The sequence below is a fragment of the Halichoeres trimaculatus genome, unplaced genomic scaffold, assembly GCF_033239565.1.
Source record: "Halichoeres trimaculatus isolate MK-OKI-2021-1 unplaced genomic scaffold, fHalTri1.1 fHalTri1_scaffold_2, whole genome shotgun sequence".
Lineage (NCBI taxonomy): Eukaryota > Metazoa > Chordata > Actinopteri > Labriformes > Labridae > Halichoeres > Halichoeres trimaculatus.
The window spans coordinates 40,048,150-40,072,137 of NW_027437180.1; the positions used below are offsets into that span (position 1 = coordinate 40,048,150).

Sequence of the window (23,988 nt, forward strand, 5' to 3'; positions counted from 1 at the left end):
TTTGTTTTCTTAAATGCTGCGGTGACTCCTGAATTTCCCCTCGGGGATAAATAAAGTATTTTCTATTCTATTCTATTCTATTCTAACTCAGTTGATGTGTTACAAAAAATCTACACATCAAGTACAACATAAAATTATTTTTAAAAAGCTTAAAGAGGTTATATTTACAGTAATCATAAACTTAATCAAAGGTAATTTATTTTATTTACTTACTTGACAATATGACAATCGTTGCTGTATTTTCCCACCGGAAACGGGCTTGTTGTTTTATTTTGAAATAGTGCCAGAAGGGGAAGTTGCGCTGTACGTAAAGCCGCTGTGTGACGTCATACGTAAATAAGTTGATCAAGCCTCAGCGTTTCTCGAAAGGTTTTTGTTTTCCTCAGATTAGACCATTTATCGTCCCCGTAACACTGATTATAGTTATACAATCTTTGTAAAGCAGTCGGAGAGCGGATCAACCTTCGTTTGAAACATGAGTTTGTTCACATGACTGTGAAAGGACGCTTTAAAGTCAGCCTCGTGTGAATAACAAACCGAAGCCTTAGCGTCAAACAGCTAACAGGAGTTAGCACCACAAATCTTCACATCGTTCTCGGTTTACTCTCACTTTCTGTTCCTCTACGTCTCGTCTCGGTTTGTTAATTTCGTCAACAAGTCCAGGCAGTGGTGTCGCCAGGAGAGGATGAACTGGCTTTTCCCCTTATCCAAAGGCTCCGGACCGCTCCCTCCTCTGAACAGCCTTCAGCAACAAAGACAGCGGCAGATCGAGTCTCTCAAAGCTGCTCATCCCAGGTAATGTTGACAACAGGCGGGCCAAAACCAGAGCCAGGTGTGCCTTACAGCCTCACCAACCGTGACCTGTTATCACCACAGTATGTCTTGTACAATGGACCGGCATTATTGACACGAACATGTTTACTGAGTTCATCACATGTTGACATAGCTGACTCTGCTAACATGTCAGCCTCACTAAAGACGTTATAATCGGTTTGAAGTCAAACCACAAACTGCTGCTTGTTGCTGCAAGATCACAACACAAGCTAATCGAGTGACAGTTCCTATTTTTAGGGTTGATGACACATGTGGAAGTCCTGTGATGGCTCAAGTATTTGCCAATCCTTGCGGCCACACATTTATATGACGAGTTAATTAGATGCTGAAATTAAAGTATTACACTTTGTTTACTGGAGAGCCTTTTTCTCCACTCCTGTGCAGTTGATTTTGCTTGTCATATAAACACAGAGTGAGTTACGAAGTGATGACTCTGCCTGTTCTGCCTGCTCAGTGTTCGTGGGAATGTATAGGTCAACAAGACTAATCACCGTGGTGATAGTTTTCATGTGCTCAAAGCACGATGTGTAGAAGAAGCAGCTTTCAACACAGCACACAGCAGAGATAGGTTGTTGTAGATTTCATGTGCCTAAGGGTCTTTATTTACTTATAGTTTTACTTGTATACAAACAATCACATGAGCAGTGATGGGTACCTTTCATATTTGACAATACGGTAATACGAAATCGGAACTCAATGGTACCAATTTTTGGTGCTTTTATGTGTGTTTATGCAGTTATATATATTTAATTGTCTAATAATAAAATTTAAAATGTTTCAATTTAACATGTATTTCTCAATATGTAAACTTCCAATGTCCTGTTTGTAAAATCACCTACTCTTCTACTGAATCTGTACCTGGTACTAAAGATGGAATTTGGTCGGTACCTTTAAAAGTACCTAATTCAGGACCCATCCCTACACATGAGCAAAGTAAAAACCCAGGGAAGTACAAGTTCAGGTATAAACAACTTCAAAATGCGCAACAAACTGTGATACATGCAAAATAATTAAAGAAAGAACTAAGAGATAGTTTGACTGAAGACATACGGTGTTTATTAAAACAAATTGTAACTATTTCTTACACAACCAAATTGCAAAAAAAACCCTAATGTTTTGGTCGGTCCTTGTCACCTGCTCTCATAAGGTTGTTTCTCTGTCCTTGCCAACCCCAGATTCTGAGAACGACACTTGTACACATGAGACAGCTCTGAATTAGCTGGTTGTGTTTGTGTTGATGTAAAATTGCAATAGAAGCTGTAAGACATTGATTATGTCTGACACGTTACACATCCTCAGTCGAGGATGATTCCATCTTTCCCTCGTGATTACATCCTGACATTTGAGTTCACAGATCTTTAAACTTTGTGTGTTTTTGTCCTTCAGTCTCGCAGAGATCCAGAAAGATGTGGAGTACAGAATACCGTTCACAGTCAACAATTCCACCATCAGCGTCAACGTGTGAGTACATCTTTGCACCCTTGGTCACACTTTTGCCAGAACCAGCTGCATCACACCAGAAACAAGATCCTAACTGTCGTATTTACTTTAGCCTCTTTCAGAGGAAATACAAGAAAATCCAGAAAAGGCACTTACAGCGAGAAACGATGTTTGTTAAGTCTCCACTCATTAACCGACAGAAATTCAGTGAACTCCTAGGACTTTTAGAGAAGATATTTAGCACATTAAAGGTTTTACAGAGTTCATTAAAACATCAAAAACTGCACAGCTAATTGTGCAGCATATCTTGTTTTCTATCCTGTTTTTCTGAAGAACTTAAAACTGAGCTTAACCTCCTCTTTGTTTCCTCTCCTGCAGCCTGTTGCCTCCTCAGTTCCCCCAGGAGAAACCTGTTGTTAGCGTCTACCCTCCTGTTGGTCATCATCTAGTCGACAGCAATAATGGCACCATAATAACCAGCCCCCTCATCTCTAATGTAAGACGTCGTCCAGGGTCTGATGCTGAGCTTTGGTTTAAGTTCATCCTAAGATACAACCTAAGACCCAACTTCAAGACACAATAAAGAGTCTGGAGTCATCTTGACCCCGACCATGAGTAGAGACCTTTGCAGCATTTGCTGAGCTACAATGGAGAGGACAAACTTCCTTATTACAGACAGAAACCTCGAGCTGGATCAGACTCATGTTAGACAGACGTTGAGGCTGTGTTGGTCCAGGCCTGAGCTAGGTCTAATTATAAGCTTTACCAAAAAGCAAAGTCTCCTCTTGAAAGTAGAGAGCGTCTGCCTTCTGGACCCTGGCTGGAAGATGATTCCAAAGAAGAAGAGCCTCATAACTTTAGGCGCCACCTCCCAGACTACTTTTATACTTTTAGAGACCAGAGTTACGATGGGCAGGCTGGGAGCTCAGTTTTCCAGAGGGATGAAAGGGCAACATGGGCTCTTTAAGGATGTCTTCACACCTGTGGCTTGTTTGCTTTGTTCAGATTCAGGAGCAGAAATGATCCAATCGTAGCGGTTGTCAACTGGTTTGTTTGTGTTCACAAGGCAAAAGTCTGTTGTGGTCCAAAGTTGTAAACAGATGCCATGTCCGATCAATTTTTTTCTCTTACTGGTCAGGAATCATACCCAGGAGGCGGGGAGTTAACTCATCTTCAGTCATTCATGCGCTTACCCGCTTTCCACAGAGAAGAACAGCCATGGAGCATCAGCAACGTGTGTGGCTAGTTAGCGTTATAGCATTTATGGCTCATGGACCAGTGTGCGCTAATCAACATATGTAGTTTGTAGATTCTTCAACTCCTTCTTCTTCTACTGTTTTGACCGTACAGTTGTCAACTGAGCTCATTACTGCCCCCATCACTACAGTGTGAGCCACAGTTATGAGTCAGCTGTGTCGGTTGCTGGGCCGTTTGTGTTCTCACTGCACAGGAACCGCTACAGGGCTCAAATGGAAGCGAGCTGAGACTGCCTATTTTTGGCGATCTCGACCTGCTTGTTTTGTCCTGTATCCGAGTGAGATTGCTGTGTTCACATACGCCCCAAGGAACCTTTCAGGGGAGATTGTTCACTGTTTCTGAACAACAACCCCAAAAGATCCAGGTGTGAATACACCCCAAGATAGGATGGTTCATAACCATTTAGAGCTTTGTGAGTCAGAAGAAGGATCTTGAATTTCGTTGTAGAGATGCTAACACCAGAGAGATGTGCCTTCTCCTCCTGGTCCCAGTCAAGGGTCTAGCTGCAGCATTCTGAGGAGTTTTTATGGACTTATTAGGGAAAGCAAAGCTGAAATAAGACCTAAAGGGCTGCATTTACAGAGAGAACGTGATAGAGCCCAAAGCAGACCCTTGGGGAACACCACAAGTAAAAGGGTCTGCCTGCACACGCTGAAATCCACAACAACCAGATTCATTTCAATCTGTGTGTGCTGGATTGTTCCTAGATTCATGTGTGGTTGTTTGGTGAAATATCAAATAAATAGCAACATATTTGTTCAAATTTAAGACCAACGGTTTTTCAGAATGACAGATGCATGTTGGTTTTGTTTTGGTAATTCTCAAAGTACTGACAGTATTTCTGTTGTTTTTCAGTTTGGGATGCATTCAGACCTCGGAAAAGTCATTCAGAGTTTGCTGGATGAGTTCTGGAAAAGTCCTCCTGCCTTGATGTCTTCTGGCCCTGCTGGCTTTCCGTAGTGAGTGTTATTTAATCATAGACACTTTCATTGTGGCAAAAAAAACCTGTAGGTAGGAGAAAGATAGGTGGTGTTTTTTGCCTATCTCAAACAGAAAGCCGGCAATGTGCCTTTCAAAATAAGATTTCCCTGCATTTTTACCCTTTCTCTCAAAATTGTCTCCTCTAAAACCATAAGAGGTATTGGCTTGAAATTTGCTCACTTGACAGACTAGACCCTGCTCTACAAACCATATGCAGGACTTTGATGTTTCAAACCCGGTTTTCCAATGGCGGGCTCTCAAAGTCTGCGAACCCTTTTAGCTCCTTCCATGTAAACAGGTGGGAAAACACTTTTCAGATACTCAGGCTGCTGCATTTGGGCCTCTAGACAAAAAAGTAAAAGTCGTACAGCTTTAAAAATGACATGAATGGATTGCTGACAAAATTTCCTTCAAAAATATTATATTTTCACACAGATTAGGTCAACATCTGGCCTATATGAGGAGTTGTTTGTAAACTTTTGTGAATTTGAATCCTCCCTCTGCTGCAGCAGTTCCGTGATGATGTCACACACTGTCTAGGAGTTCTTTGCAGCTGGTCATGTGACTCAGCAGAGGAAATAATACATGGTATCAACAGTTGTAGCACTAAGAGGGCCGTGAAGAACCGGCAGGAGCCCCGAGGACCCGTCGAACGCTGCTTGCAGCTTTAACTATTATTTATGTTTTATTTTTTAATTATTTATTTATTTTTGTTATGTATTATTATTGGAACTTTCTATACGCTTTCTTACTTTTGTTTTCTTGATTGCTGCTGTAACTCCTGAATTTCCCCTCAGGGACAAATAAAGTCTATTCTATTCTATTCTATTCTATTCTATTCTATTCTATTCTATTCTATTCTATTCTATTCTATTCTCAGAGTTTGATGCATTAGTGTGACTAACAAGCTCCTCTCCTCCACAGCAGTATGTATAAGCCCTCCGGCATGGCTCCGTACCCCACTCAGGCTTTCCACTACCCTCGCCATGTGGGCCCCGGTCACACGGCGCCGGCTGCTCCGTCTCCTACTCCTATGCCTCACCCGGGGGTCGACAGCACCCATGGACCCCCACGGGCCCCAGCACCGTACGGCCTGATTTCTGACCTGCCACTGCCTGTCCCCACTGGAGACGGACAGGTACTGTGACCCAGTCCAGCCCAGAGAGGCTCACAGATAGAGATGAGTTTAGGCCTGAAGCCTGTCATGGATTCCTCACGTTTACATGGATGTTGTTTGTTTACATGATGCTACATGAGTTTCTGTGTGTTTCAGGCCGGACTGAACGGACACATGTACAAGATGCCTGAGATCCCTGAATCTTTCCCTGAACTCAGTGACTTAAAGTAACGTACCCCTGAATATTCTCCATGTCTCTTCCTCTGAGGTGAAGTTTTAATTTCTTGTTTGGCGTTAACGCCTGTCTCCTCTCCCCTCAGTCTGACCCAGCTCTCGAGCATGTCTGAAAACGAGGATCTGTTGCTGGAGTTCTTCGTGACTTTGCCTCAGCTCAAACAGGTCACCAACGACAAAGAGGAGCTGGTCAACAGTATCGTAGACATGGCCAGTAGGTTTCCCATCTGTCCCCATGTGAGGAGGCGTAACGACGCGTTGTGATAGAAATATTAAAATGAGCAAATGTTCTTCTCTTTCTGTCTCCTCCAGAGAAAAACCTTCAGATGGAGCCACAGCTGGAAGGAAAGAGACAAGAAATGCTTTACAAGGTGGGTGAAACATCCGCGCCTCTTTCAGACACATTCATGCCTTTGTCCGGCTGCTCACGGCGTGCTCTGGTTTGTTCACAGTACGAACAGCTGACTCAGATGAAGTCGGCCTTCGAGACAAGAATGCAGAGACAGCACGAGCTCAGTGAAGTAAGAGGCTGCACTCTTTCACACCAACATCTTTAAAGCTTTAATCTGAGTTTCTAACATGTGTGACTTTGTCCACGGTTAGAGCTGCAGCCTCAGCACCTTACAGGCGCGACTAAAAGTGGCGGCCCACCAGGCCGAGGAGGAGTCGGAGGTGACGGCCGAAAACTTCCTGGAGGGGCGCACGGACATCGATGAATTCCTGACCAGCTTCATGGAGAAAAGAACGGTGAGAAAGCACGGGTGGGGTTAGTTTCTTTAACGGAGGAGGGGGGATGATGATGATGATGATGATGATGATGATGCCGCTGCAAGTTTGTCTCACCCTGTTGGGATTCTGTTTGGAGCCAAATATGCAAACAAGCTGACACAAAGTATCCATCCTAAGATTTACAGATTGACCCTCAGGATCCCAAAACACACTTATTTTCTGTCAGATTCTCAAATTTCCAACGGTCTCTGAATGCATCACACGTGACATCAGCAACATGCCGAAAACTGGCGGGAAAGAACGATGATTTTGTGAGACTGCCACCATCATCTCATTTATTCGCACACCCTCTTTGAAAATCTGCAGAAAATCAACTGTTTGCTCAATTTTGTAAAAATCAAATAATTCTACACTCTTTACTGCTTCAAACAAGCCCTGAATGATCGATATTTGTCCTGTATTTAAATCTGAAGAATTATTTGAAATTTCCCTCCATCTTCCTGGTGTCATGTTTCAGCTTGGGGCTGCTCTGCACCAATGAGCAACAGTTTGTGTGTTCAGAGCTTGTAAAAATAAAAATACATCACTCTTCTTTGATCCAACACTTGAATAAAGTGTTTTGTACATAGTTATTCACAGTTTTCATTGTTTTTAAGTAAATATTCAAATCAGCTTATCTTAAATGCAGGAATGTGTAGCCTCTGGGTACCTAAAAGTGTGTTGTGTATATACTCCCACCTTATTTTTAGAATTTTTAAAAGAAAATCAGTTAAAAATGTAATTTTTGTTTCTCTTTTTTCTAATGAATGACAGCTTTTAATTTTTTTACACTACATAAAGACATAATTGAGTTACATCAGCCTATAGCCATGGTTGTTCTGAATCTATAGAGGTGCTGCACTTCACTTTATGGGGAAAATGAGTCCACAGTAAAAATATTACTGAGGCAAAAACGCTCAGAAAGTGCTTGGGATTCAGAGGGTTAAAAAAAATAATTTATGTATGAAGCTAGAAACATTCATTTTCTGGTTATTGGAGCTTCAAATGAAGATATGGTCCAAAAATTATCCTGCTTTCAATCTTCAAGTTATCTTTTTGTAAGCTCACATTTTTCATTGCTTGAGCTGGGATGATATGATGTTGTCACGATTCGTTTCTATCACGATTTTTGGGGTGGGGATTCCATTTAAAGTGCATTTCTTACAATTAGACATGTACCGATCAAGCAGTGCAGATTTCCTTAATTTTGGGGGATCAGTGATCGGCCCATCCTGACATATGAAACTGATATCAAATACCTCCAGGAAGGTCTGACAGCCAGCCATCGTTGCTTTCTGCCCTGAGACCTAAACCTCAGGACACTTTATTGGTTGTTTAAGTTAAAACATAAAGATATTATTGTTTCACAGGTATTTTTCAATAATATTTAACAAAATAAGATTGGAGAATTGAAGGTATGAGCTGCCTGTTGTGAAAAATAAGGCAAGGCAAGGCAAGTTTATTTGTAGAGCACAATTCATACACAAGGTTATTCAAAGTGCTTTCCAGCTAACATAAAATGAATCACAATAGGCAAAATAAAATCATTGCATAAAATCATGTAAAAAAAAAACATTAAAAATGATTAATTAAATTAAAAGAGGAGAGTGCAGATAAAATTGTTTCAGTTGTCATATGCTAAGCTAACAGAACTGTTTTCAGCCGGGCTTTGAACATTATCAGAGTTGAGAAATAAAAGGTTAGAATCAGTATTGGCAGGTCAGTCTTTTTAAAGATCGGTGATTGGGCAGAATATTGTCATTGGTGCACACCTACTTATAATAATAATAATAATAACTTTGTTTAGATAGCGCGCATCTTTAGAAACAGCCGTTTTGCAAAGTGCTTTGACAACAGACAGGACACAACAAAGCACAGGGGAACAAATCAAAAACAGGAAACAAAAACAAGACCTTAGTGAGAAGTAGAAGTCACAGGAACCCAGACAATACAAGAACCATGCAACATAAAATGAGACCATGAGGTCAGAAATAAAGGATAAAACATAAACTCTGGAAGAAAAAGAAAGAAGGCAATGAAAGGCAGTTAAAAACAAATGACAGATTCATATTAAAATAAAGTAATTAATATATTAAAGCAAAGATATAATAGAATAGCAAACGTGAGAAAAGGTGAAAATAATTTAGGCCTAAAAGGATCCCAGTGAAGGGATTAAAAGTAAAACAAAGGTCAGTCACAGATAAGATAAAATCTGAATGTTCAGTTTAATTTATTCTTTCAAGCTTTATTCCTTCTCAGTTTACCTCGTTTCTGTTAAAATGCATACTACAACTGTTAGAGATTAGTTGCTAATAGTAGCTTAAAGTCAAGTTGAGGGCTTAACATTTTTTGATAACGTTTTTAAAAAAGTGTTAAGAAGGTTTTAAAATTAACCTCAGGATTTCAGCATATGCCTTGTGTAATACATTATTCCTACCAGAGGATGGCTGCAGTGAGTCTTAAAGCTGTTTGCTGATCACATTAAATAACAGAAGAAGAAAGTTTACCGCATCAAATAGCCTTAGAAGGAAAAAAAACACAAGGATATCTTAATTGGTTCGCGACACATTACAGGGCCTCAAACACTAAGGACTGGCCTCTAGAGGGCTGGCCAATCAGACTGAAGGGGTTTGTGGAGCAGGGAGCTTTAAAGAGATAGCTCCTAAAACAAAGTGCTTCAGAGAGAGGCTGACAAATGAGTTTTTAAAAACAGCAGTGAGAGAAAAAAAAAACAGATTTAAAAAGTAAGCCACTATGGCAACACCAGAGGGTCAGAATAAAGGTTAAAAAAACACCATAGCCCCTCTTTAATGAAGGTTTAGGCTATATTTAAATAGGTCTGAAGATCTTCTCCTTCTTCCACAGCTTTGCCACAGCAGACGGGCCAAAGAGGAAAAACTACAGCAGTCCATCAACACACATGGACCGTTTCCTACCAGCCACTAGAAAACAAGGTACAGCACCCTCACAGATTACAGGAGCAGCAGCAAAACCAGACACTCATTTCATTGTTTGTGGCTTAACGTTCCTCTCTTCTTTCCTGGAAAACCCTCTGTTCATTCCTCTCCTCCCCTCCTCCAGGTAATTTCTCAGCCAACTGCTGCCAACTTTAAGGATCAGGACACCAGAGGCGAGGAAAAAGCACACCGAGGCAACAATGGGCACTTCAGAGAGACACAAGACTGTTGGAGCAGCCGAGACGCACGTGTCTGTGGAGTGATTAAATCTGGATATCTACCTTTTTTTTTCTTTTTTTGTTTTGCACATGCTGTCTGTCTGGTCTTGACTTCACAGTGACATCAGAAAATGTAGTTTCTTTTAAGGTTTTACGTTGCTCTGTAAAGAGCAGAAACTTCACCTGGATGGAGTGGTTGGTGTTGGAAAAATGAGGATGTAAATGTTAACATGGTGAAATTTAAAACTTTATAACGTTACATTCTCCTTGTTTTAACGGCAGAATCACACCAGATCTGACTCCACTCTGTCAGGGATAGGTATCAATCACCAAAAACAACTCGAAAAACATCTGGTTGACTTTCAAAATTAAAAACGTTGATGTCAGAGCCAGGCCAGGAGTCAACTGGTTTGAGGTTTTCAGCCCAACGTGAACCAGGAGAGGCTCATCAGAGAAAGAACTCCTCGGTCATGCAATCAAAGCACGACGGAGAGGAGACAGATCTGGTGTTTGTCATCGTCAGGTCATGCTGAATTATCCCAGAAGAATCAAACAACTTCTGATCTGCAGATGTTTGTTTACAAGAATTCAGAATCTTCTCCCTGAATGAAAAAACAAAAACAAAGAGTGTGTCGCAGGAGAAGCCGCTCTAAAAACCAGCTCTGAACAATGAAAAGTAGTGTATCGTTTGGTGTGATTACAGTGTGTGGTGTTCATCTCGAGTATGTCTTGACCCAGTATCCGTGTGTTCGTCACACAGCCGTGGAGCCCATGATGAAGTTCTCTACTGTACTTTAAAGCAGTCACGGTTTGTTCATGCGTTTTAATCCCGTGCCCCTTTTTGAATTGATGTAAACGTGCTCACGATGATGATGATGATGAACGCCCTTTTTTTTGACACTGTTGGAGCTTGAATTGTGATGAAGAGCCTCTGGAGATTTGTGATATCTTTGATGAGTATTAGGTCTAATGCTGCAGTAAAACTTGGGGACATTGGATACTGTATTTAATGATGTTAATAATAGGCTATATTGTAATCAGACGCAGCCACCTTGTATTATATGTTATTTAATTTGTTAGAATAATAAAGCATTTAGAATAAACCCTCTTCATGTTTTAGTTTGCTCAGTCATACCTCCTAACAGGAGCTGAGGTTGATTAAAAAAGTCTTACTCAGCAGGTTTTATTCTTGCATTGTACTTCAGCGACACAAACACTGAACAACAGTGGGTTTAAGTGTTCAGCGCAGAGGATTAGTGTGGAATAAATAACCAGATTACTGTTTTTAAGCAAACAAGACTGAGCAAAGTTCTCCTAGCAAATGCTGTCTCTGTAGAAATTTAAAGAGAAATGGCTTTAAAGCAACTCATGCTACCACTTATGTTACGATGAGCCCAGGTAAGGGGATTTGATATTAAGGGATGGGGACAACTAGATAAATTCAAATGAGGAATTAAAAGTCAAAGGTCAGATAAATGGAAGAATAAATATGTGTGTGATCACAACAAAAATCCAATAAGGAATCATTGTACATAGGGCATGACACCAGTTGTTTAAAGATTCCTGAAACACCTTTTTGAATTTCACTCATATGCACAATTTATACGTCATATATTTATCATTTTTACATTATTTATACATTAAATATGAAATATTTTAATTGTGTTCTACTTTTTGATTTGGTTGAATTGTTTTCATCTATTAATCTATTTTTATTTTACAATCATTTTACTATTTTCTTGCATTGCCAGAATTGCACAGAACAATACACTTAATTTTAAAAAGGTAAAATAAAGAAAATAAATAAATAAGAAATTGAATTTAACCAGAATTGAAAAAATATATATATTTTAACAAAATGAAAAATAGAATTTACAAGCAAAATAATATATAAAACTGATGATATTTTATGGCTTTTCATTATATTAAATGCCAAACATTACATTGAAAAGCTTCAAAATAACGGATGTGATGAAAAAATCTCCACTATTAGAATTGATAACTAATTTTAATTAATTTTATATTTTAGAAAATATATGAATATTTATATAAAATAATATAAATTTGATTTAAATATCTAAATTCTATATTTTTCTCTTATAATGTGTTATTTTTTAACTACATATCTGTGATATTAATATCCTGTTTTACCTCTTCAGTTATTTCAATTTTGCTTATTTTTGTCCGTGTTTACATTATTACATGGCGTAAACTAACTCCCCCCTCCACAGCAGCAGGTGGCGGTATAGTTTTCGAAACGCGCGAAGTGCCTGTAACTTGATTCGAGCAGCCGAAGAAGAAAGTACATCCGGGGAAACGAACTGACGGCGCGATTTCAGGGAGCCGGGAGCTGTTTTTCAACATTAATTCAACGTAAGAAGGTGTTTTCTGTCAAATGAGTTAATTTTTCATCTCTAAGCTGTGCAAGAATAAATGGCGGGCTTTAAACATCAACCGTCAAACCATAAAACCTCCGTGTGACGCACTTTGTTGGTTAGCGTGAAACGTCAACGGTCGTTAGCTTCAGTGAAACCAAAGATATTGAGCCTTCAACTGGTTATTAGACTAATTCAACACGATTTAAACCAGAATGGTGATAAATCTGTCAAAACAGTCCTGAAAACTAACTCTAAGGTTCTTGTTTATTGTCATAAGTCTGTATGAGCAGACTGTACTAACTGTGATTACTCCGTTCGTCCAGAGCCATGTCCCGGCAGATGGGAGACAGCCACCGGAGGTTCCTCCAAACCATGATGTCCAGCGGGATAGTTGATGAACAAGACGCCCGGAAGCTCCATCAGTTTTGCTGTGAAACCCACAACAGTAAGTTTTCTGTTTATCTGCAAACAGCTTTTATGTTTCATGTAATTTCAAACATAGCAGTTACCCTCTAAATCAGGGGTCACCAACCTGTTGAGACTGACAATAATAATACGAGTAGTAGTAGTCAAACTATGTTAAGAGAGAGCTCATATGTTAGTGTAAATTATTACACAATTATCATTAAGGATTTACACAACAATGTTGGTAGGAAACATAAAGGACCTCTTTTATATTTCCTATTTCATATTTGGGTTTTGGGTTTACCAGCATGATGCTGATCTCATTAGGGGACAGATTCATTCTCGTCACAAATCTCAAATAAAATACAATGTTTGGATTCAGTTTGACAAGAATGCATCAGATGATCCTGTGAAGGCAAATTTTTGTCTCTGTCCTGCTGGAAAGAGAACATCTGGCATGTGTGCACAATGGGCCGGTTCTAGACAGGCATATATGAGGGGGCAGTCAGAATTGTGAAGGGGGCATGATGTGTACAGTACACATCATGTTCCAGCCAAGCGACTACCTCCAGTCTGGGAATATGAGGCAATGCTGAAGTGCTAAAATCTGCTGTTCCTGGAGTGTTTGCTTGAGGCTGGCTCTGGAAGTAGTGGAAGTCATATACACACCAAGCCAAAAAAGACATTTTCTAAGCAGAAATTGACCTATTTACAGACAGGTTCAAAAAACGTCTCCTGTCTGAGTCAATAATTTTACTACTGGCTTCCACTGTACGGGGGGTGAATTTTTTTCAAACGTGGCCGTTCAGAGGATATTTAGATCGCGAGCTCCCCAAATAAGAGGCACAGCTGAGGGTCATGTGACGGCCAGAGCCCTATAGCTGTACGTGAAGCCCTTGCCACTACCAATATGGCTGCTAAAGCCGATCTGCTTCACTTTCCATTCCAGATACAGACGGGTGATGTCAGCGAGACTACGTCCATGTTTTATGCAGTCTATGGTTCCAGCACTTTTTTTTCCTGTGCTGATAATAATGTTTTTTTTTTTTAAATTGAAAGTAGGGATGCACGATATTGGATTTTTGCCGATATCCGATATGCCGATATATCGAAACCCCTTTTGGCTGATACCGATAATCACAAGTTTGTTTTATTCACTGTAAAGAAAGCTAAGTCTATCCTGTACTGGAATTTATATGTTGCTCTTATTGTGATGGTCTTATTTGTTTAAGAAACACACATAAAACAAGACAAAAAACATTTGATTTTACCATAAATAAGAAATGTATTATTTTTTTCAAACTCAACACATTCAGTATTGAAATACAGAAAAATAATTTCTTTAGATCACATGAACTTTAAATGTATAATGCATTTTTAAACATAACCAAGTTGCATTTGATTATTTTAGAGCTACTGTAACAACCTGGTGACAGACACAGAGCTCTGCAGGGCAAATAAATGAAGTGCTACATTTTATTTAAGGAGCTTATTTTTCAGATGGAAAATAATAATAATCCTAACTGAATAGCACCTTATCAGCTGTGCCTATCGGCAGAAATTTTCATATTTGCCGATACCGATAAACATGTTTTTAAGCTTTTATCTGCCGATACCGATATTGTGCCGATAATATCGTGCATCCCTAATTGAAAGGGGTCTTTGTGTCTAACCCCAGCCTGGAGAAGTAGATTGCACTTTGTCAGGCCTCTACCTTGAGACCTGTCCAGCTTGGGTGTCCCACCTGAAGACTAAGCTCCTGCTGGTATAGCTCTTAAGGTCACTGAGGGAGGCACGCAGACCCCCTGACCACAATAAGGTGGCAATCCCTCAGGGGAAAAAACTGAAAAATAAAAATAAAATAAATGAATGAAATAAAATAAAACATCCTTCATCCAGTTTTCAACCGGCAACATTTATCTTAACTGGATGGCCTAATCCTCAAATAAATTTTGATATAAAGCAGGACTTCACACAACATAGTCAATATTTACAAAACTAAAAGCTAGTCCTATGAATGATAATAAAAAAAACTTTTTTAAACTAATTCATAAACCACATCAGATATACAGCAGGTTATTTTCTGATTTTCATTTTTCATTTTTCATTTTTCATTTTTTTTAGCAACTCAACAGCTAAGTAAGTTTGGTTTGTAAAAAAAAAAAAAAAAGCGAAAAACGCTGTGATTATGTGAAAAAAACTGTACACAACTACAGTCTGGGATGGGTCTTTACCATAGGCTGTATAAAACAATCTTTACGTAGGGGTCTGTCAGACACAGGTCACTTGTTTTCAGTTTGTCACATGCAATGGATGTGAGCGCTCATCTCAGCTTGTAACACTGTCACTCCATGACTGTGCTGAAACCCGACACCACACTCTCAGGCTGGGGCTTTGACTTGGCTCATTTGCATACTGCGGTGTGATTGGGTGCTTATTGAGAGGTGTGTGCGTTTGTGTTGGTGTGTGTGTCTGTGCTGAGTGAATACATGCACAGCAGAGGGACACAGACGAGAAGGCAGTATCGTGTGTCTTTTTTTCGGCAGATAATTTTGTCAGCCAATAATGTCTGTTAACTTTGTGAGTATATTAAAATGTGCTTTCTCAACTCGTAAAATTTTGATTTGAGGGGGCAAGGCACCTATTTAAGGGGGCCATGCCCCCTTTTGCCCCTGCGTAAAGCCGGCCTCGGTGCACATGTTGCGTCTGTAATCTATTATTGGGGATATTATAAACATTTTCAAAATCAGAAACCCCTCCAACCATACACAAGCAAATTCAAAGACTGTATTCTATGAAATAACCAGCCAATCAATCATCTTATGGATTTCTCAGATCCCCTTTCCCTTACTATAGTTCCAGTCTACAAATGAAAATTGTCCAAGCCATTGCTATGCAAAAAGACACAAAGGCCATTAAACAGATTACATGTATTTATAGGTACTAGAAACAGAAATTGACAGAAATAATGTTTCTGTATTGCTGTCATTGTAGATATTTACAGTCTGATTACAACAATCCAAAAATGCATTGGTTTTTACTTGTATCAATGGCTCATTATTATCTCATCACAAAGGCATAATATACAGGCCCTTTGTGGCTGTTCAATATTAAAATGAATAACATTTCATGTGAAATGTTTGTTTTGAATCTAGCATCCAAATTGTAAAAGAAATCATACTTAAAGGATGAATTCTGAACAAATCTTTAAAGGTTCCCTGATATACAAGATATGTATCCTGATTCTACCACAGTGACCCAACCTGTTAATTGAACAACTTTACCGCTCTCAGAATTTGATGATTTCTTTCCCACTTTGAGAATATATATGTGGCCAAATAATTTGTAAGTATTTTAGGTGTACATCAACTGTAAGTTGGTCAGACACATCTCTAATGAATTGAATTTGTTGAAAAAAAATCATGAAAAAAAAAACTTTTTTTTCCAGTTTAAATTCAATAACTTCTTTCAATTGTAATACTTAGCTTTACATTTGATTTCAAAAGATGCACCAGACTTCAGTGAAGGTGATTTGACCCAATTTGATGACTTATTATTTGTGTTTGAGTAAGTTTTGGGGTAAAGTGTGCGCCCTGGCTCACACCTATGGCAATGATCATAAAACAGGTCATAGTACAGGCCCTGGATGACTTTTGGATTTTCTAAAAGTATATTTTTGGGAGTCTCTGGGTGTACTACAAATACCACATAATAAACAAAAAATTGGGCTGTGGGCAAAATTTCATGTATTGTGAAAGAGGTCCTTTCTGGAAGGAGCTCCGTTGTGACCAGTGATGTATTTTGGTACATGCCTCCACGTTGGTGATCCCTGCTCTAAACCATCCAGGATCTCTTGCCTTTATGATTGCAGGTTGACTCATTCTTTGTTTGTTTTTGCAGCACAGCATGTCCCAGAACAGCTCGATGAATTCATCGGTACCATCAACACACAGCTGCAGCCTTTGTTCATGCAGATCAGAAAGGGGACGTCTGAAGATTCGGGTCAACAGTTCTACGCCTTGGTTAGTGTCAGCTTCTTGAACTGCTGGATATTAAAACTTAAACCTTCATCGTTCCTTCATAAGATTAAAACTAGTCAGTATGAGAGCCAAAATATGCCTTGATGTAGTATGTTTAATTTAGATACACTTTACTTTGGTCTAGGTCAACATGGCTGTAACTGATATCACCAGGATGTCTTCAGATTATGCCGACAATGAGCTGGAGCTGTTTGTGAAAACGGTGAGTAAATGTCCACACCAAAAAGGTGGAAAAGGACGCTCAGCGGTATGACTCAGACTGTCCCATCTTTCTGATTTAGATGGAGCTGATCGTTAGCTCTGAAAACGGGAAGGCGTCCTCCACAGACATCTTAAACAGCGCTGACAGCATGACCTCCAAAAAGCTGAAGAAGAGCGAGACGGAGCACCTCCTCTCCCGACTCGTGCAGGACAAATGGCTGGATGAGGTAACACAAAGCCAGCCAGTCTGAACTTAAAGTGTTACGTTTGGATAAAGCCTCAGTTTAAAGGGGAAGTTAAAGAGGGGTGTTTGTGTCCCCTGACGTAGAAAAGGGGTGATTACACATTGTCCACTAGATGCATCATAGAGATGGAGCCCTACATCCGCTCCATGTATCAGGACCACGTCAAAGTCTGCCACATCTGCCACAACATCGCCATCCAGGTGAATGTATTTCACATACAGACACAAATGTTTAATGGTTTAATCACAGGATGGTGTGCGTCATGTGACAGGCTCTGTGTTTCCTCTCCAGAGCCAAATCTGTGAAAACCCTGTGTGTGGAATTAAAATACACAACCCATGTGTGGCCAGGTACTTTCAAGGAAAACCAGAGCCGCGATGTCCAGCCTGTAACGACTTCTGGCCTCATGAAATCCCCAGTATGTGATTTATTTTTCTTCCACACTCCCTGAAACTATCTATGAAAAGAAGATGGATTAAATCTCTGTGATTTATAGAAGAAGAGACAACGAACCCTTTTTCACGTCTTCTGTTGTTTGTTGCAGGAATCAGAAGTCCTCGCTCTACGTCCAGAAGATAAGGATCCCAACTTTGTTTTTTTTAAATTATTTTTTTTAATGAATTTTATTTTGTATATTTGAATATAATTTTTCATAAATCAAACTGTTGATATAAGATGTTATAAAATGACCTAAATAAAGGAGATTTTGAGTCATTGTGAAGTTAGTTTTTTTTAATCATTTTGTTCCTTTTCTTTACAAAGGAAACAACAACCAAATGAAAAAAAGACAGACCTTTAAGCCAAAAAGCTCTGATCTGGATAGTTTAGAAATCTTTTGCTCTGGATCAGATTTCCAATAACCTTTTTTCATTTCATTTTATAAGGTGCACATAAATACTAAACCAGATAAAGCAAGACATAAATACAAGACCCACAAATAGAACAAAAACGATAAACAAGTTAAAAAATAACCCCATCACTAACACATCAGACAAAACAAGCCATTTTTTTTCATATTTAGGAACTAGAAAAGTGACATTCACATACCTTATTTAAAAATCAAAATCAAAGTGTTTTTTAATCTAAAATCAAAAAATAAAACCTTCAACATCTGCAGATTATTTAAAAATGTACCAATTCACAGTTTCTGTGTTGTATTTCTCTGTCTCTTTCAGACAAGAAAAATAAAAAAGCGAAGTCATTGATGAATTTAAACACAAACTGTTTTCTATTTTATAAACTATGTGTGTTTTTCATAGTGCTTATATTTTTTCTCATTAACTATTTTTCCATATCAAAATAACAAAACAATTTCCTACTCCAGCATTTTAAAAGAAGCTTCTGAAATACAACAGAAGAAAATCTGATTTTGAAATCCAAGACTTCAAATATCCAATTTCCTGTTTTAACCCAACATTTTAATTTTTACATTCTCAAAATGCATTTATCAGTGAATCTAAAATTCCACATTTTTAGGATTTCTCTGAAGCATTTTTATCAAATTTATCATATTTTTCAAAACTTATCTTGTGCAGAATGAAGAAAACATTTTAATGAGAAGAAAAAAGAACAAACAGTTTTACATACAAAACAAAATCATCACTGATTGAACTTTTTTTTTTTTTACACATCAGAAAAAGAAATTGTGCGTTCTGTACTTAAATTTATTTTGATTTAGACCCAAATTTCCAATTACTGTAACATCATGATGCATTTTTTAACAACAGACAAATTATTGAGCCTTAATTTTTTAAAACTAATTTGTGTTTTTGTCTCTTAACGTCCCATGAATGCTTCTTAAAGTGCAACAATCCTTTAGTTAAATCAAAAAACCTGCAGAAAACATGCCTGCAAAAATGACACTTAAATAGGAAGGCGTGTAGTTCCCAGATGAGCATCCAAAAACAGACACAGAAACAAAGTAGGTCTTCTTTGTATTAGTCTGACATGCTCGATACAATCCTCAAAACAGATTTATCCAAAAAAGTCACATCACAAGAAGAAGTTCATTCAATAACCCTGAAATGATGTTACACAAATGAATTCAGTTTTTGGGGATAGAATCAGTAAAAGTAATGAGTCATGTTAGGAGACTTAGAGTATGTTAGCCAGAGAGGAGCACTGCTCCAGTATCTTCAGAGTGACGATAGACTTGATAGCTTTTCTAAACCAGGGGTAGAACAAAGCGTATATGAGAGGGTTCAAACAGGAGTTAAAATACAGCAACCAGGACACGAAGGCCCAGGACTAAGCGCTGTTCGAAATGTCCTGTCCGGCTAGAGACGGGTAGTAATAAGGACAGAAAGTTGTCAGAAACACCAGAATCACCACACCCAGAGTCCTCGCTGCCTTTCTCTCTGACTTCTTCGCAGTGACCTTAGCCCTACCAACCGCAGTCACTCGAACATGAGTGTGAATCACACGAGCCTGAGACACAGCTGTTATGAAAACTCTCAAATACAGAATCACAATCACCAAACAGGGGCCCACAAAGGTGACCACAAGGTCCACGCTCCCAGACACAAAGTCAATCACCACCACACACTCCCCAAAGCAGGAATTATGTTTGTCAGGCTGTGTGAGGTGCTCCTTCAGGATCAGCCCGCTATAGAGCAGAGAGCAGGCCCAGCACACACACACACACAGCTCCACCCGGCTGCGTGTGATCTGGTTGGAGTACTGCAGAGGATAACAGATAGCTACGTATCTATCGATGGATATGAGCACCATGTTCCCCACAGAGGCTGAGGTGAGAGTGAAGCCGATGATATACGATAGAGCGCACATGAGATCTCCCAGCAGCCAGCAGGTTTCTATTAAGCGCACCGTCTCCACGGGCATCACCAGCAGCCCCACCAGGAGGTCTGAGACAGCCAGCGAGAGCAGGAGCAGGTTGGTGGGGGTGTGGAGCTGCTTGAAGTGAGAGATGGAGATGATGACCAGCAGGTTGAGAACCACAGTGAGGACGGCGATGAAGGAGAGCAGAGCGTAGAGGAGGACGGCTTCAGTGTGAGGACGCGGCACGAAGCTGCAGGAGAGGTTCAGGAGCTGAGGGTAGCAGAGCTCAGCTTCCTGCTGGTCACCCATCATCCCCTCTCTGAGTGCTACTGATATGTTAGAGCTCACCTTACCCCAGAGTCCTCCTCTTCATCACTGCCTGCTCAGGGCCAATAAGCTTATAATTCATGACTCCTCACTTCTTATTTCCTCCTCTTCCCTTTACTGTCCCCTCGATTATTGCGCCCCCCTCCTCTTGTTGTTTGTTTAATGAAAGTGTGACATGATGCAACACGATAGTTTCGTGCTAACTTTTCTCAGAACTTTGACGCACTGTTTATCTAATCCTAAATGCCTCCCAAACATTTCAGCTCTTGAAACCAAAAACACAGAGCGTCAGGGAAGTATTCACAGAGGTTCACTTTTTCTGCATTTTATGTTACAGCCTCATTCCAAAAGGAAATAAATCATTTTTTATCAAAAATTTAAACCCAACACCCCATATTAATTTTTAGTTTTTTTTTAAATTTCACAGATTTATTTAAAATGAAAAAACAACTAAGACATCGCACCTCCGAGACAGGGTTGTCTCCAGGCACAATTCTGGGGAAGGGTCCAGAAACATTTCTGCTGCTTTGTAGGTCCCATTGAGCCAAGTGGCCTCCATCATCGTAAATGGAAGACGTTCTGAACCACCAGGACTCTTCCTAGAGCTGGCTCCCTGTCTAAACTGAGTAATTGAGGAGAAGGGTCGTAGTCTGGGACATAACCAAGAACCTAATGGTCACTCTGTCAAAGCTCTAGCTGTCCTCTGTGGAGAGAAGAGAAACTTCCAGAAGGACGACCATCTCTGCAGTAATCCACCAATCAGGCCTGGATGATAGAGTGAGCAGACGGAAGCCACTCCTTAGTAAAATACACAGCGCAGCCCGCCTGGAGTTTGCTAAAAGGCCCTTGAAGGACTCCCAGACTAAGAGAAAGAAAATTTTCTGCTCTGAGACAAAGATTGAACTCTCTGGCGTGAATGCCAGGCATCCTGTTGGGAGGAAACCAGGCATCGCTCATCACCTGGACCCCCATCCCCACATTGAAGCATAGTGGGGCAACATCATGCTGTGGGGATGTTTTGCAGCAGTAGGAACTGGGAGACGAGTCAGGATTGAGGGAAAGATGAATGCAGCAAAGTACAGAGACACCCTGGATGTAACCCTGCTTCAGAGCGCTTTGGACCTCAGACTGATGCAACGGTTCATCCCTTAGTGAGACAACAACCCTAAGCACATAGACAAGATATCAAAGGAGGGGCTTCAGGGTGTGCACCGATGCTCTTCATCCAATCTGATGGAGCTTGTGAAGTGCTGCAAAGAGGAATGGACCAAACTGCCCAAAGATAGGTGTGCAAAGCTTGTGGTATCATTCAGAAAGACTTGAGGCTGTAATTGCTGCCAAAGGTGGATCAGCACCTAAAATATGAGTGGGGGGTATAAGCAGAGGGAACTGTGGTGCCATGTGTGGGGTGGGGTCAAGGGCCCCCCTGGCACCAGCTAGCCACCTTGCCGTGACCAGGGGCTATCCCACCACCCCCAGCTCTAGATGTAAGTGGACTGTGAGGTAGGGGGCCAAGAGCTTCGCTGGGGTTACCAGGAGGACTAGTCCCTAACATGACCAGAGGGCTCATCAGAGACATCTGGCATCCTAGATGTGCCCCCTCTGCCCTTTGCCCCACATGTGGGTGTGGGGCTTGAGTGGTGGGGTCTGGGGTTTTGGAGGTGGAGGCCTACCTCCCTGCTGTGTGTTTGGTCTTGTAGGGTATCCTAGGCCTGTGATGTTATTTGGGGCCCAGGAAGTGTCCCTCCTCTTTGCCCAGAGCCACCAACTAGTCTGTCCAGCTGCACCTGAGAGGACTTGCCATTAGGCTTGGCCGTAAATTCCCAAGTCCTTCAGCAGCCTGTTGATCTGCCCTCAAAGCCTCTGCAGCTGATTTCCACTGGGCAAACCGCAGCAGCATCAGCTGCCAGCTTGTGGTACCTAAGGCTCTTGCCTCAGGTATGGCCTCCTTCTTTGCATCCTTCGAAGGCAATGATGAAGACGGTGCAAAACTGATCCAGACCAGAGCAAGAGGAAGATGTCTGGGGTTCGTTGTGGCTAATACGCTTCATGTTTGCCAGAGGTGGGCAGTGAGGGCACGTAGGGTCTCCTTCGTACTACTGGTTGATTGTATGTAGCTCGAAGGATGAAGGTGATCTAAAATGCTTCCATACCCCACAACTCTTTTAACTCTCTTCCCAGCTCCCTCCCATCTCATTCACTGCTCTTGTTTCACCTGCAAGACGGCCTTCACACATTTTGTTACCTGCTCTTAGTGGTGCACCTCCATGACGACCAGACCTCAGTGCTAAGACCGAATTATCTTGTGCCAGGATGGTCTGCTGTCTCCAAGGCCAAGTCCTCTCCCCTGTTGCCAGCAATGTCCCAATGTACAAGAGCCAATTCTGCCTGCTGAGTAGCTGCTACTGGGGTCCATTTTCTTCCTGTCACCAGGGAAATGTTTGGGCAGTGCAAGGGTCAATGCATTTTGTTGGTGTACTTGAACTCTTCTACTAGACCGTACACTGGAGGCTCCAGAATGCCTCTTCCATACAAACCTTTGCTGCTGAAGCACCTGGGGAGACCCATTACCTTTTTGGCAAATGAGCTAACCAACCTCTCCAGTTTATTAACCTCTGAAATCAGTACCTCCTAGACTATTTAAGGCTACACAAGCCTCGGCAGAAGCCGCTCCCTGCCAGGAGCAAGGACTTGTTGACGCTCTCAAGGCTGTTGACAATGACTTTCCTAAGCTGGTCCACCTGTTCTGTCACTTTGAGGGTGGCATTGTACTAGTGTCCAAGACACTTGACTGGTGTTTCTGTAAGTGTTGGTATGGGTTCCTTACCAATAGGGGTGAGTAAAAATATTGATGAATCGATGCATCAAAGAATTTCCTCGTCCAATTCAATATTGATTCAGCAAATCCTTTGAATCGATTAATCTCCTGGCAAGTGAGGCGGACTGTGCGTGTTATTGGTGTTGCAAGGATGAGGGCCACGAGAGACCAAACAACAATAAAAGTCAGCCAAAGCAGCAGCATGAAGCCAGATCTCTTGGCTTTAAAGTCTGACGTTTGGGTTGTTCTATTGCTCCAAAACGTGAGGTGGCATACCACATGTGTTCACATGGAAATTGATAATTGAAGCGTTTAAATCAATATCAAATCAAAATCGAATCGAATCGAATTGAGTCGAATCTGATCGCAACCTAAAGAATCGAATCAAATCGAATCATGAAGTTCTTAGCAATACCCAGCCCTATTTACCGATGTAGATGTGCTGTTCCGATACCTTAGCTTTGGTGGTGGAAATGCTCCTGGCCTTGCTTGGCTTCATTTCAATCAATCCACCTTTGATCAATCAATCTTTATTTGTATAGCTCCAAATCATAACAAACGTTATCTCAAGACACTTTACAAAAACATTCACAGGTCTAGATCCGTAATTGTTAATAATATTTTATTTGCAGAAACCCAACATCAAGACAAGATAAGGAGTCTGATCTCATCTTAATCCACCATGAGGACAGAGCTCTGCAGCATTTAGCAAGTTACAATGGAGAGGAACAACTTCCCTTTAACAGGCAGAAACCTCGGACAGAACCAGACTCATGTTAGACAGACATCTGAGGAGTAGGGCTGAGCGATTATGGTAAAAATAAGAATCTTGATTATTTTAAGTGATATTGAAATCATGATTAGTATACACAATTATTCCTTTATTCAAAAACTTCAGTACTGATTTAAACAAAACTTTAAAGAACCAGCAAGTGGCACACACAGTATTATTGATACACATAAGTCACACACACTCGCTGTGGCTGCACA

General features: G+C 40.6%; 2 protein-coding genes and 1 pseudogene across 5 annotated transcripts; 2 read left to right on the forward strand and 1 right to left on the reverse strand.

Annotated features, from left to right (window-relative positions):
• Nucleotides 1-312: 312 nt before the first annotated feature.
• Nucleotides 313-10,909, forward strand: vps37a (VPS37A subunit of ESCRT-I). Of its 2 annotated transcripts, none has more exons than XM_074665488.1 (12): nt 313-795; nt 2,221-2,295; nt 2,653-2,770; nt 4,387-4,490; nt 5,437-5,650; nt 5,786-5,856; nt 5,950-6,077; nt 6,176-6,234; nt 6,316-6,384; nt 6,467-6,610; nt 9,497-9,585; nt 9,713-10,909. In XM_074665488.1, the coding sequence occupies exons 1-11, from the start codon at nt 686-688 to the stop codon at nt 9,575-9,577; spliced, it is 1,173 nt and encodes a 390-aa protein (XP_074521589.1). In that variant the 5' UTR covers nt 313-685; the 3' UTR covers nt 9,578-9,585; nt 9,713-10,909. The 2 variants fall into 2 exon arrangements, with proteins under 2 accessions (XP_074521589.1, XP_074521590.1); XM_074665489.1 differs by having other exon boundaries at nt 5,440-5,650.
• Nucleotides 10,910-12,070: 1,161 nt separating this feature from the next.
• Nucleotides 12,071-17,759, forward strand: nsmce1 (NSE1 homolog, SMC5-SMC6 complex component). 3 transcript variants are annotated; one of them, XM_074697589.1, is made up of 8 exons: nt 12,071-12,187; nt 12,508-12,629; nt 16,490-16,611; nt 16,754-16,831; nt 16,911-17,057; nt 17,159-17,275; nt 17,367-17,493; nt 17,620-17,759. In XM_074697589.1, the coding sequence occupies exons 2-8, from the start codon at nt 12,512-12,514 to the stop codon at nt 17,652-17,654; spliced, it is 744 nt and encodes a 247-aa protein (XP_074553690.1). In that variant the 5' UTR covers nt 12,071-12,187; nt 12,508-12,511; the 3' UTR covers nt 17,655-17,759. The 3 variants fall into 3 exon arrangements, with proteins under 3 accessions (XP_074553690.1, XP_074553681.1, XP_074553698.1); XM_074697580.1 differs by having other exon boundaries at nt 12,072-12,179; XM_074697597.1 differs by lacking the exon at nt 12,071-12,187 and adding an exon at nt 12,202-12,399.
• A 1,410-nt stretch (nt 17,760-19,169) lies between these two features.
• On the reverse strand, nt 19,170-20,165 carry LOC141810938 (trace amine-associated receptor 8b-like; annotated as a pseudogene).
• Between the last annotated feature and the right edge of the window lie 3,823 nt (nt 20,166-23,988).